The sequence below is a fragment of the Hippocampus comes genome, unplaced genomic scaffold (genome assembly GCF_001891065.2).
Source record: "Hippocampus comes isolate QL1 unplaced genomic scaffold, H_comes_QL1_v1.1 scaffold180, whole genome shotgun sequence".
Taxonomy (NCBI): Eukaryota; Metazoa; Chordata; class Actinopteri; order Syngnathiformes; family Syngnathidae; genus Hippocampus; species Hippocampus comes.
This window is the reverse complement of record NW_017805076.1, coordinates 1,349,705-1,364,600: the sequence shown is the minus strand read 5'-3', so window position 1 is coordinate 1,364,600 and position 14,896 is coordinate 1,349,705. Positions and strand designations below refer to the sequence as shown.

The 14,896-nt window shown below is 41.3% G+C and overlaps 1 protein-coding gene across 2 annotated transcripts in view; it reads right to left on the bottom strand.

The window, feature by feature from the left end:
* Positions 1-14,896, bottom strand: part of adat1 (adenosine deaminase tRNA specific 1) — a 30,392-nt gene that overhangs the window by 2,799 nt on the left and 12,697 nt on the right. Inside the window, exons 5-9 of one of the 2 annotated variants that reach the window (XM_019865303.1) lie at positions 12,901-13,031; positions 10,927-11,590; positions 10,553-10,725; positions 2,059-2,158; positions 1,770-1,856 (exon numbers count right to left, since the gene is read on the bottom strand). In XM_019865303.1, coding sequence (XP_019720862.1) covers positions 1,770-1,856; positions 2,059-2,158; positions 10,553-10,725; positions 10,927-11,590; positions 12,901-13,031 — 1,155 coding nt within the window. The remainder of the gene's footprint in view (positions 1-1,769; positions 1,857-2,058; positions 2,159-10,552; positions 10,726-10,926; positions 11,591-12,900; positions 13,032-14,896) is intronic. The other variant, XM_019865304.1, reaches the window with a different exon arrangement.

The following is a 14,896-nucleotide window of genomic DNA, read 5'->3' as shown; positions in this document are numbered from 1 at the left end:
GTATCAAAAGCGTGAACACGACGATGTCTATAGCAAAAGCGGTCTGAGAGCATGGAAACAGCAAGGCAATAAACAATACTCCGACACAGGTGAACTGAAGCAGAGTCCTTAAATACATAGTCCCCTAATGACTGGATTGGCAGCAGGTGTGCACCGAAGACCGCACATGCCACCTGCTGGTCAGACCAGAAACCGAACCGTGACACTAGATTGCTATTCTTTGCCCGTGCCCTCGGTGAATTGTACACGAAACAAACTCTGAATGAGGATAATGGTAAAAGATATAGCGCAATAGCTCTAATCACAAGCTGCAATTGCAGATTGCTGAACGCAAACAACTTCCAGTGACGCAGGCCATGCGCCACCATAGGTTAAAGATTTACCTGCTTTATTTTATTTTATTTTATTTTTTTAATACTTTTTGTGAAAATGAGACTGATAGGATGATTAGGGTGCAGTGTACATTAACACAAAAAAAACATATATTACTAACATGCACAAAGACACACAAATGGTTGTTTTTTTTTTCTCCTCTACACCCCTCGCAATCGACTTGGGACCAGTCCGCGATCTACCGGTCGATCGCGATCGACGTAATGGGCACCCCTGCTTTAGACAAATGTGCAATTTACTTTTATCATTCACATATATGCATTGCAACTGATCCCACTGATTGTACAAAGGCACAAAACATTAACAAGTAATTGGTATTGAAAAATATTGTAATGCACTTTAAGATTAAACGAGATTTATAAAGAAAGTAATTTTTAAACCATTTACACATGTGCATATAAAATCTAAATTTAATACCAGCCTACACTTTACACACGAAGGAGAGTGCTATGAAATGTGTAAAGAATAAAGTATTCACGTCTTTGATACCGCCTGCTGTGTTGGGTCTGTCTCAGTGACAGACTGAGACTGCTGTTGTCCTCTACTCTGATCAAAACAGTGTGTCCCCTAGCGGATAATCCATGAATTGCACCTTATTAAAAATATTCATTTTGTGTCTTTTATGCATTTTTTTCACTTTTAAATTATCCTGCGGGCCTGATCAAACCTCCTTGGGGGCCGGTTCCAGCCCGCGGATCGTATATTTGACACCACTGGCTTAGACCATCAAAATCACCATGATTTTGCTTGCCAAACAGTGTATCGCCATTGCAACCTAAATGTTAGGCAAGCCCGCGCCTGTCCATTTTTAAAACTCTTCTTGGCCCATACTTATTTGATGGCCTTGGACACAGCGTGAGAGTTGGCATTGTTCTCATGTTTGATGGTGTCTTTGTGTTAGCATTTATTCATTGATAAATTGATTGATTGGTTAACTGGTGATTTCTGAATTCAGTATTAAAGCATAATAATTTTTTTAATTCATTGTTTTTCTATGACAATTTTTGCTCCATGTACAGCACTTGAGATGCACCAATGGCTGTTTGAAAGTGCTATATAAATAAAGTTGAGTTGCGAAGGGACGTTTTACGCACACCTCTGTGCGTATGCAGACTTTATAAATTAGGCTGGTAACTAGTGTGGTGCAATAAAATACTTCAGTAAAGGAAGAAATAGAAGAATTAGTTAATTGTGCATTTCCACAGTCACTAACTTTTTTTTGTTGATCAAATGCTCATCCCTCATACACAGTCCAAGATAAAGAATTTGGGGTTTTGTTTGTCATTATGAAATTAGATTTGTGAAAACAATGGAGTGGCTTGATTTACGCTTCAGGGTAACAAGTGTGAGATGATGAAACGCCTTTGTTGTGGTACCTGAGAGAGTGAGGAAGTGCAGAAACGTCGGTAGACGACACAAGGGACAGGAATGAATGGAAAAGTTCAAGTTTACACAAAGCAGACCTAGAGAGAGACAGAGACATAAACATGGAAAAAATAGACACACCTAATTAAGATGATTTTAAATAGAAGATCTGCAGTCATCAAATAATCAAATGTATATATGTATTGATTTATTTACGGATTTTTTTTTTTGTTGGTTTATTTGGTTTTTTTTTGTTTTTTTTTTTTTTGTTTGTTTTTTACGAGAATACTGTATGCCTACCTAGCTTTCACTGTACCCAAGGCCTTCTTGGTGACTCCTTGTTTGAAGCCGCTGGCAGTGACATCAAGTTGCTGCTCGGGCACTTTACACCAGCTGACAGCTGAAAACACATCAACACGCAATGGGTCGTCATTTCCACTTGTTTGTTTGCTTTCAATGATGAACATTCTCGTTTTGTCATAAATGTCAATGACACAAAGATGGCCATACATAAACACAACTACATTTTTTTTGTAAATTGCCAGTTTTAAAACATTCATAATAACTAATAACTACAGAGTACATCAATTTTATGAATATTTAGTTCATTTTTAAAACAATGAAAAAGATGATGAATAAAGAAAATAATTAAAACGTTTCTTCCTCAAAAGTACAGCAAGTGTAGAACATCAGTGAACAACTAAAAATGTACCACTCCTGAATAATGAATGTAAAGTTTTGAATTTTTAAACTAAAAGTAATTGACAGGATAGAGGGGTTGATTTCAATGGTCCCCTAACAACAACAACTCCAAAATTGCTCTGCCTCAGTGAAGCCGGGTACCAAATGGCCTACGCACCGGTGCAGGTGACTGGTGGTTGGGGACTACTGCTATCATCTAAATCAGTGGTTTTCAATCTTTTTCGAGCCAAGGCACATTTCTTTCACTGAAAAAAATTGATAATCTTTCATATTTACTCTCACTCAGTGTGATAAATGATTTGAATGAACGCAGATCTGATATCCTGGCAGCAATCGATGAAAGACACACCAAGCTCTTCCTCCACAGCTCTCAGTCTTTCTCTGTTTTTAGTTTTTACAGCAGTCAGTTTATTTCTTTAGCCGCTTCGGATCTGAACATCACATTTACAATGGCTTTGCAGCTGGCAAGTATTAATTGCTCTGCCACTTTTTTGATTTAGCCACAAGTTCAGCAACATGGTCACTTGATTTCAAGGCTCTCGTTTATCTTTGCGCTTTTTCTCATGCACGTTGCTTGTTTCTCGGTGTATTCACGCAGGCGGCGAAAATACTCCACGTTGTTGTTTTCAAGTGAAGGGTGTTTTTGTTTGGAGATGGAGTTTAAGATTATTTGGGACCATAGCGCTGTTGGGAGAGCTTTTCACCACATACTAAGCACAACGAACATGGCCGAAAAGAACATTGGTGTACCGTTGCATCTCTGGTAAAGGTAAATCCAAATGAAAGATAGCTTTCGTTGTATTGCCTGGAGCCAGAAACTTTCCTTGTCTCGAAGCACAAGGCAATTAGCTAGCTGCTGCTGCTACCTACTGGTATGGAAGAGGGCTACATGATTACTCTGCCAGGCGAAATTGGATAATTTCCCACAGCACACCTGACAATATCTCGTGGCACACCAGTGTGCTGTGGCACAGTGTTTGAAAAACACCGATTTAAATGATACAGTATTGTAAGAAATATCTCACTCTGCAAGACTGAACCATCAAAATAGAGAATACACACACACATTCCAACACCCCAATGGCAAGCAAGATAACAGCATCGTGTTCAAATGGCAGTCGGCCAGCGAGGGCTGGCAGGCCCCATTTGCATACAAAGGATGGGAACTCGATAGCAGATCCAAACTTGGCAACACCAACCACAAGAACTGCGAGGCGCTCTCGTCTTAATTTCTTTTCTATCACACAAGGCAACAGAACAATTAAACTAGAGCGGCTAAACGGTACTTCGCAACTCTGGCAACGGTGGGTTACATTGGGAGTGTAATTTTTTTTGAGGATGAAGTACATCAGATTAAAAAGCTACTTTGATCAAATATGACCTCGATACGTTTCATTTGTCTTCACGAGCGTTAATGGCATCAAAATCTGTTTGTTTTTTTTTTCCTTGGCTAACAGCCTTTGGCTAAATAACACAACACAATATGCACATCTTTTTTGTATAAAAAGTTTTCTTTTCCTTGTCATCTTGAACATCTTAGAATGAAATACCCAGAGTTTTAAGACAATCAAATAAAATCTTGAGTCGAGGAGGAATTAAAAAAAAAAATAGACCTCTACAAAAGGCCCAAAATTCAAAACGGCAGACTTGCGTTTCCAAGAGACTTATTTGTAGGTCTTAGGCTCTTAGATATACCTCCAAAATGTCATCTATCTTTGGAACGACTTTCACAAAAAATTTGGAGCCGGCGTTGTTGAGACATTGTTGAAGATTGCAAAATGACCTAAAAGTATTAATGCTGTCAGTAGACCTGATGTGTTTGCAAAGTCTCATGAGTTTTCATCCATGTATAGAGCCTGAAAATCAGTGTTGTTTTCTTGGTGAACAGCGCACTGATATTACGACAGCGTTTCATGAAAAATCACAAACTTCATGTTGGAACATCTTGAAGACCTAAAAAATTATGTGCTAAATTTGGTTATCCCGCTGCGAGAACATCAAAGAATTAAACATATTTCCTTCAGCCAGTAGGTGGCGCAACCACTGCAATGAAAACAACTTTAAAGATGTCTTCTGGGCGAGACTCATCAAAGATATGATCTTGTGGGTCAAGTTATAGTAGCTGTTGGAGTCAAGGTGATGGCGAATTTTCAAGTCAATTCAAAATGGTGGACTTCCTGTTAGGTTTAGCATATGCCTTTTTGTAGGTCTAGGGCAGTGACATATACCTCCAAAATGCTGTCGATTTTGGTGACACAAACCAACTGCTTCGTTAAAAATGTTTCGGTGGTGTTGTTGAGCCATTTTTTGTGCTGTTGCTGTTGCTAGGCCTTATGTTTTTTTTGCAAAGTTTCATGAGTGTCTGTGCATGTTTAAGCCCTTTAAGATTATTCTCACAAGGGTCACGGGTATGCTGGAGCTGTCTTCTAGCAGTAGGCGGTTGCTAGCCAATCGCAGGACACACATAGACAAATAACCATTCATACTCACAATCACACCGAGGAACCATTTAGAGCATGGGTGTCCAAACCTTTTGGGCCGAAGATCGACTTTTCGATCAACCAACCTCAGGAGATCGACCCGTTACTGCGCAGGCGCATGCTCATACACACGCACGCCATGATGAGCAACAGCCTGACACGGAGGCATGCGACGCACTTTTGCAGCCTGTTAACTATCGTAGCTCACACGTACCGTTTTAAAGTGCTTCCAACTGCCCTCTAGATTCCTACTCTTTGCCCGTGCCCTCAGTGAATTGTACACGAAACAAACTCTGAATGAGAATAATGAAAACGATAAAAGATATAGCGCAACAGCTCTGATCACGAGGTGCAATTGCAGACTGCTGAACGCTAACAACTTCCGGTGATGCAGGTCATGTGCCACCGTAGGTTAAAGATTTACCTGCTTTATTTTATTTTTATTTTTTTTTACTTTTTGTGAAAATGAGACTGCTAGGATGATTAGGGTGCAGTGTACATTAACACAAAAAATATATTACTAACATGCACAAAGAAACACAAATGGTTGTTTGTTTGTTTTTCTCCTCTACACCCCTCGCAATCGACTTGGGACCAGTCCGCGATCTACCGGTCGATCGCGATCGACGTAATGGGCACCCCTGATTTAGAGCGTTGAATCAACCTACCATGCATGTTTTGCACATGTGCTACCACGAAGATGATTAAAAAGAAGTTCTCATCAAACGTGTGAAATTTTGACATATGATCATCTGGGTCAAATTACGGCAATGTTTATTGTCATGGCGAATCATCAGACTTTGCAGCTCCGTAACGGCCACATACTTCGCTGTCATAGGCAAATGTTTCGTGAATGACACAGGTATTGGTTTTCACAGAGTTTGTTGCTTCAATGTTTTTACATCTTTTTGTAACATGTTACTATGATAAACTGAAATATAATAACAATCATTTCATAAGTGTCAAAGGATTTTACAGACAATTACATGAAGTTTATGCAAAGAGTCAATATTCTTTTTTCAAGGCCTCAACAAATGCTGTCAGTTAATTTCTGGGTCACGTCCTGACTGGAGGCAGCTCATTCTTGCATAATCAATGCTTGGAGTTTGTCAGAGTTACTGTTTATTCATTCACCTCTTGAGGACTGATGACAAATTCTCAGTGGGATTAAGGTCAGTGGAGTTTTCTTGCCGTCCAAGGCAAGAAACTGTCGATGTTTAGTTCCCTGAGCCACATAGTTATGACTCATGCCTTTTGGCAAGGTGCTTCATCATGTTGGAAAAGGTATTGTTTGTCAACAATGGTTCTTGGATGGCTGGGAGAAGTTTTGGTACCATTCGATATTCATCGTTGTGCTCTGAAGCAACCAACTGTGAGTGACCCCAATCCCTGGGCTGAAATGCGACCCCACATATGAATGGTCTCAGGATGCTTTACTTTTGGTATGACACAGGATCGATGGTAGTGCTGACCTTCTCCCAACAAGTGGTGTTTTTTTTTGGGTTTTTTTTGTTTTGTTTCTGGATACCCCCAAAAAACGGAAAGGGGATTTATCGGACTTAACAGTCATCACGGTCCAGTCCTTGTACCTTTTGCAGAATATCAGTCTGTCCTTAATGTTTTTCCTGGAGAAAAGTGGCTTCTTTGTTGTACTTCTTGACACAAGGCCATCCTTGGAAAGTCTTTGCCTCACTGGTCATGTAGATTCACTCATACCTGCCCGCCGCCATTCCTGACTAAGTTCTGAAAAGGTGGTGCTCCGATAGCGCAGCTGAATCAATTTTAGGAGACAGTCCTGGTGTTTTGTGGTCTTTCTTGGACGCCCTGAAGCCTCCTTCACAGCAATTGAAGCACTCTGCTTCAACTTCAATTAAGCTCATTTTCATGGCAAAGAGGGACTTTATTCAGATGCATCTGATCACTCTTCAAATCATTATGGAGGTCATGCAAATTGCCATCATAAAAAAAATATGGTGTAGACTCTGTGAATATTAATATACAGTATGCGTCATTCTCAAAACTTTTGGCCACAGCTATATTTGGAGTAGTCCACCATCAAGGTCATGAGGCTTTTGTGTCAAATTTCAGTTGGATTCATTCAAAGGGGTCAGTGCAGAGAATTAACATGTAGAAAAAAAAAAAAGAAAAATTTTTTTTTTTAGTAATCACTAGGTGGCGCTATACATATAACAGAATACTATCTTATAGATGTCTTCATGTCACACTTACGTACATGTGAAGTTTGGGATTTATTGGAGCATGTGCTGGGGAGTTATTAAGCATTTCCTTCTTTGCGGTGAAAGAATTATTAAACACAAATTTCGATGCCCCAGCCCTGTCAAAAAGTATTTAAAAAAAACTCAATATTTTTGTTGTTGTCTTAAGATGGTATAGCCAAAGGTTGAAGTCAAACGGATGAATATTCTTGGACAAAGATGCAAAAGTTTGACCTCTGTAAATGTCTATGCCCGCCGCCATTCCTGACTAAGTTCTGAAAAGGTGGTGCTCCGATAGCGCAGCTGAATCAATTTTAGGAGACAGTCCTGGTGTTTTGTGGTCTTTCTTGGACGCCCTGAAGCCTCCTTCACAGCAATTGAAGCACTCTGCTTCAACTTCAATTAAGCTCATTTTCATGGCAAAGAGGGACTTTATTCAGATGCATCTGATCACTCTTCAAATCATTATGGAGGTCATGCAAATTGCCATCATAAAAAAAATATGGTGTAGACTCTGTGAATATTAATATACAGTATGCGTCATTCTCAAAACTTTTGGCCACAGCTATATTTGGAGTAGTCCACCATCAAGGTCATGAGGCTTTTGTGTCAAATTTCAGTTGGATTCATTCAAAGGGGTCAGTGCAGAGAATTAACATGTAGAAAAAAAAAAAAGAAAAATATTTTTTTTAGTAATCACTAGGTGGCGCTATACATATAACAGAATACTATCTTATAGATGTCTTCATGTCACACTTACGTACATGTGAAGTTTGGGATTTATTGGAGCATGTGCTGGGGAGTTATTAAGCATTTCCTTCTTTGCGGTGAAAGAATTATTAAACACAAATTTCGATGCCCCAGCCCTGTCAAAAAGTATTTAAAAAAAACTCAATATTTTTGTTGTTGTCTTAAGATGGTATAGCCAAAGGTTGAAGTCAAACGGATGAATATTCTTGGACAAAGATGCAAAAGTTTGACCTCTGTAAATGTCTAAAAATGGTCAAAAGTTGGACTTTCAAAAATTCATAGCTTACTTCATTCGATGGCCTAAATCGAATATTGTGACTTTCTGGCAAAGGGTGTGGCCATGACAGCACCATTAGTGTGATTCATGTCACCGTAACAATAAAAATTGCAATAACTTGACCGAGATAATCAGAACTCTAATATTCACTCATTTGATAATAGTCCAGGCCTGAAGACATTTACAAACTTATTTTTCATTGCAGTGGTTAGCACCAGTGACTGGCGAAACAAAATCTATGTTTTAATCTTTGAACACCGCAAGGATTTGTAATTTCGCCACAAAGATGCGTCGGCATCGAGTAATTGTCTCTGGACATTTGCCTGTGAGAGGCAATGATAAGAGGTTTAGCAGATTATGTTCTCTTGGCTGGCAAGCTTTTGGAGCAAACAGGGACTGCAATCTGTCGATAATTGGCCCTCTTTCCGGGGCTGGCCCGACCTGCTGAGATTGGACAGCCTACCCCTAAATCGGAAGGTTCCATCACTCTTTCTAGAAATATAGATTACTGTTTGAACCTTCCGTTACAGTCCACATGAGAGTAGGGTAGGTTACAGGTGATTAACGAGCCTTTAGGAATGGCTGTGGCATCTTGGAGGCTAAAGCTAACTAGCGCTATGATAGACTCTCAACCCAGATAGCTTTCTATGTAGATTAGAGCGTTACACTTTACATACTGATTCACTACTTACTGCTGTATTGCATACTGATGCTGAATAGTCTTTGTGAGACATGGTGGAAACTTAGTCAGTTTTTACGGCTCCAAAACTTTGTTTGTTCACATGCTGTATGTCCTCGCAAGAAGGGCCGGGGGTGAAGCCTTTATTTCCAAATTTGCTCTCAAACTTAGCCCTCGTTCTAACAATGCCTTTAAAACATTTGAAGTTGGAATTGCAGTTATTTACTGTGCCCCTGACTCCTACTCTGGCTTTTTATATGTATTTTCTGAACTTTCCACTAACTTGATGACTCACTCAGATAAAATGCTTATTATGGGTGACTTTAATATTTATATGGCTCTACCGTCTGAAACCCAACTGCAGAGTTTCAGACAATAATTGATACTTTTGGTCTCACGCAGATAATAGATGAAGTGATGCATAAAAATAGTAAGACCTTACATTTGGTATTAACATGAGGTTTAGCATCCTCAAATGTCATGGTAAGTCTTGGTTCATTGCCTTCGTCTTGACCACAACCACAAGACGCGGGGGGGGGGGGGGGGGGGGGGGGAGGGCTCCCTTGACAGATCTGTGAACGGTTGTTTTTTTTTTTTTTCTTTCTTCAATAAATCTCATAATTTTTTATAAATACTTTCGTTGTGTTGTTTCCTTGGACAAGACAGGCTCAGTAGCGGCCCCTGAAAGTTTTAACAAAGCAGCCCTGGTTGTACTTTTCACTATGAGCTCCAAAAAATTGGAGGCAGTAACAGTAAGTAAAACCTTCAAAAAAAGTCTCTTGGAGCCATACCTTGAACTCTAACAGCATCTGCGCCATTTTGATGTGATATCTTGTTCATTTGCTCCAGCATTAACCAGAAATACCTGATATTTTCTTGGAAGAATGTTCAGGCTTTTATGATGGTGAAACCGGTTTGTAATGTTTTGTGAAACGCTACAGCCAGTACGACACACTGTTTGACAAGAACATTTTGTTATTGAAGGTCATAAAAACTCACAATGGTGAACAAAATCCATATTTCCGAGGCCATTTTCAAAGAAATTCAAATTCCAGTGTGCCAGTACACCAACTCGGCAGTATGGCAAAGTTGCCCGGGCTGCAGGGGCCCTTCATTGCTGCTTACAGCTGTTTAGGATTACTTTTTGTCAGATTCAAGTTATTTCTCTGACCAAGGTGCGTTTTTTTGTTTTCGGGGGGTCAACAACAGTGGGGTGCAAAACAAATTTGGTCTTTTGTGTACAAGGTGTGTCAGAAAAGTTACAGAACCCGTTTTCATCCTTCAGTGTAACCCAGATGATCAACCAGCACGTCTACAAAGAGATCCCGAGGCGTTTGGTTCATTTCTTGAGTGAGAAAATATGATATTTAACGCAAGACAATTCATGCCTTTTGAGCATCTGACAGATCCTGGCCGAAAAGAACATTGGTGTGTGGCAGCAAACTCTCTCGGTACATCAGCTGGATCTGTATGAATGTATTCTAATTTCTCAAGCTCAAGGGTGTCATCAAGGGGAGACGTTTTGAAAACGTGGACGACATCAAGATGGCCGTGAAGACAAAGTTGTGGAGGATCACGAAAATAATTCATAGAATACGTATGAAGGTACGATAGACTCCGGGGATTACGCCATGGGAATAATTTGTGTTTTGGATTTTGTAACTAGATTCCAACAACTTTTCAGACACACCCTGTATGACCGACTTGACCACACTACCTGCCCCACAGGGTGTGATGCATCCTTGTCCTTCCTTGTGCTGGAGCTCAGTCTGGTGACGGCTGAAGGGAAATTCCAATTCCGAATGGAGAAAAACTGGTTGCGGCACTGAGAAACCAGCAGGGAGGTCTGATATATGGGAGCATCTGAATAGCACAGAGAGAGCTCTCAATTAACACAGTGAATACTCCTGGGAACATACACATTGTTCTGTATATGCTACACTGAAACCAAAATCATTTGTACAGGTGAAGAGCTCTTCAAAAAATGCAGAGAATAGTCCATCATGTCTATGTCTTTTATATGACAAAAGAAAATAGGTATTTGAACCATGCGGTAAGCCTTACCTTGTGATCAAAGCTCTTTGCATGGCCTCATGGCTAAAGGGGCATTTTCCTATCACTACGGTGCTAAAGTAGAGTGCCTCCTGTAGGTAATGGAACAGAAGAGCACCCTGGAAGCCCAACACCCCCCAGCGAGCCATCTTATCACTGCATGAGAGAGACAGAGTTGACTCTCCTCGACCGGGCTTTAACCGCAGTAATCCTGTGCTATGGTAGCCCATCCCCGGTTCAAGAGGGTCAGCAAGGCCACCTGGTACAGACTTGGCTCCTGTTCTATGAATATCATAGACCTGTAAATTCAGCCTGGCGCAACATATAGGGCTCACGTTTGACGGGGCACTGTTCTTCAGAATCAGCTCGGCTGAAGTTAAAGCATGTGTCTCAAGATGTGTTTTGGTAGATGGGCTCTGTGAAGGCTCACCATCACTTGCAGATGAGGACAAAGGCAAGGAAAGGGGCTGTTTTGATTCTTGAATGTCATCTGGTTTTGTCTCTTCGGGGTCATTTTCTTCTTTAGAGGGCCGCTTAGAATCTTGGTGTGGAATATGTGCTTCGCATTTTCTTTTCAGCCCTACTCCAACTGTCCTGTGATCAGTCTTCATGGATGTGACAGAAGTACACACTTGAAGCTGCCTCCAATTTGTGGGGATTATGGAGGCATCACCACCTAGTAGACAAGAGTTGCATATAAATTAGGATGAGGTGTTCCCTGTTTTTAAAGGCTATTACAGTATGACAGTTATATCTGGTCAGTAATAAACATGTGTGAAAACCCGGAACCATTGTAAATAGCACAGCCACCTTATGTATGCATAAGATGCATATATGCAACTTATATTTACCATATATTGCATTCTATACTGTGTACAGTTCTTTTTCTCTCCCGGGCTTTCACACCACTAGCGTCGAAAACACCTCGGCAGTGGCGCTGCCATTCAAACAAAGGCGCTAAAGACACAGACGTATAACGTCATCAATCCCATTACTTGAACATAGAAGGCAACCAATCAGATAACTGAATCACCAATCATGCGCAAACAACACCGCTAAGCACTAAGCTAGTCAACGAATTATCTCTGATTTTAAGGCAGCGGGGCCCAATACATCGATCGCAATCGACCGGGAGCCAGAGGACCGCAAGGGGTGGAATGGAGGAAATGGGTGGGAAAAAAAGATTTGTGTGTCTGCGTTTTTAGCTTTCGTTCATGTTCGGGCTGTTGCTCATCGTGGAATGAGTGCATATGTGCGCGAGTGCATGGTTGGGCAGCCGCGTGCGTGTGTGTATTCTTGCACGTGCGCGATCGGTTCAATCGTGGGAAGTTGGTCGCTTCAAAAGTCGATCTTTGGGCAAAAAAGTGTGTGTGTCTGTGTGTGTGTGTGTGTGTGTGTGTGTGTGTGTGTGTGTGTGTGTGTGTGTGTGTGGGCGTGTGCGCACGCACGCACGCGCGAGGAAGGGATGCCCATGTGTATGATGTGGCTCTTTGCAGTAACACGATAAAAAAAATTGTCTCTTTGTACCTGACTGGTTGGCCACCCCTGCTCTATATTGTCGCTAGTGTGAATGTTTGTTTGTCTGTGTGCCTGTTGATTGACTGGCAACCATTCAGGGTGTACCCCGTGACCCACGTGAGGATAAGCGGATCAGGTAATGGAGGGATGGATTTGCACAAAACTAATGTGTGATCATTTCAACGACATTCTGATTTTTTTGTGACACAACAATAAATGTGATTGGCAAACAAACATTTGTGAATGTCTAAGTATGTACAGAATGTGGACCAGTAGAGGAGGTGCCTTTACATATTCACAAGAAATATAATATAATGATAGTAGTGGAAAAACAGCAGACATACTATTGGCAAAATAAACAAATAAACCAAAAATATCACAAAAAATAAAGAAACATTCGTACACACACTAATTCCTACGGAAAATCAATTGACGTTAGTCCTTCCATACAGTCCAGCAGAAACTTACATGGCGTATGACTGGTGAAGAAGAGGAAAGAAATTCCTGGCTGAAGCCTCCATTTCCCTTGATGCATTGTCTGACAAAACACAGAGCTTCCCCTTCCGCTCACAGCTCTGTACAACTCCTGGGTGAGATACCTACAATATACACACAAAAATATTATGCTCAATGAACCCAAATCCGGTGGCACGATGATCAACTGTTCATCACCTCCACCTCATAGCACAGAGGTCATGGGTTCGATTCCAGGTCCTGGCCTTCCTGCGCATAGTTTGTCTGTTCTCCGGCCTGCGTGCATTTTCTCCGATACTCCAGTTTCCTCCCACATTCCAAAAACATGCACCGTAGTTTGACTGATCACTCTAAATAAGGGGTGCCCATTACGTCGATCCTGATCTACCGGTAGATCTAAGACAGGTCCCAAGTAGATCCGAGTAGTGTCGAGGAGAAAAAAAACAAACAACCATTTTCCCCATTGTGGGACAAATAAAGGATATCTTATTTGTGTGTCTTTGTACATGTTAGTCATATATTTTTTTTTGTGTTAATGTACGCTGCACCCTAATCATCCTGTCAGTCTCATTTTCACCAAAAAAATATTTCAAAAATAAAATAAAGCAGGTAAATCTTGAATTTACGGTGGTGCGTGATTACGTCACCGGAAGTTGTTAGCGCTCAGCAGTCTGCAATTGCAGCTTGTGATAGGAGCTGTTGCGCTCTATCTTTTATCGTCATTATTCTCATTCAGAGTTTGCTTCGTGTACAATTCACCGAGGGCACGGGCAAAGAATAGGAATCTAGGAGGGCCCAGGGAAGCACTTTAAAATGGTACGTGTGAGCTACGATAATTAACAGGCTGCAAAAGTTCATCGCAAGCCTCAATTTCGGCTGTTTCTCATCATGGCGTGCGTGTGTGTGTGCGTGTGTGTGTGCGTGTGTGTGTGCGTGTGTGTGTGCGTGTGTGTGTGCGTGTGTGTGTGTGTGTCCCGGTAAGGGTAGATCCCGGGAGGTTAGTTGATCGAAAAGTAGATCGTCGGTCCAAAAAGTTTGGGCACCCCTGCTCTCAATGATCCCTAGGTATGATTCTGAGTGTGAATGGTTGTTTGTCTATGTGTGCTCTGCGACTGGCTGGCAACCAGTTCAGTGTATACCCCGCCTGCTGAACCAAGACAACTGGAATAGGCTCCAGCACGGCTGTGACCCTCGTGAGGATAAGCGGCTTGGATAAGATAAGATAACCTTTATTTGTCCCACACTGGTGAAATTTGCAGTCTACAGCAGCAAAATGGGGGGGGGGGGGTAGAAAATAAAAAACAAATAATGGATGGATGGTTGGATGAACCCCAAATCATTGATAGTTGATTATCTGAAAATGCAGCGAACTGAGCCAAACTCGGTAACAGGTATTTCTACCATCCTATTAGCTTTAAGCAACCCCTTAGCTTCATTTGGTGAATGTATCACATATAATCTATGGGACAAAGCACTTGAAAGTAAGGCTGAATGATTGATTTTTTTTTTTTCATTTAAATAATCATCTATGATATTGTGACTTCGTGATCGTCAAAGCAGCATTTTTTTTAAAGCGCTCTTATTCCCCATCCCCTTCCCCACCCTCAAGTCATTCGTGACCCTGGGTGACTCAGGGCGTACAAAAGCCGGTGCTACCGGGAAAACAGTACTTCCAAACCTTCTCGCGTGAACACGAGGATTCTGCGTGACCGGACGCCTTGGCGGTCATTTGGGACTCATAGAACCGTAGTTACATAGGTAATCGTCGATCTATGACAGTGGTCCTCAACTAGAAATGCTGTAGGTCCACTTTTTTTTTTTTTTTTAATAAGACCAAGGTCCGGTCCCATGCACGGCGGTCATGGGGAGCAGGGCTATATGCCCATTTAGTATGGTCAAGCCAAGCTTATACAAATCAACACTCCTCACAACCAACCAATAATGGGGTGCATGAAAATAACAATTATTCACTTTGCCAGTACACAGCAAA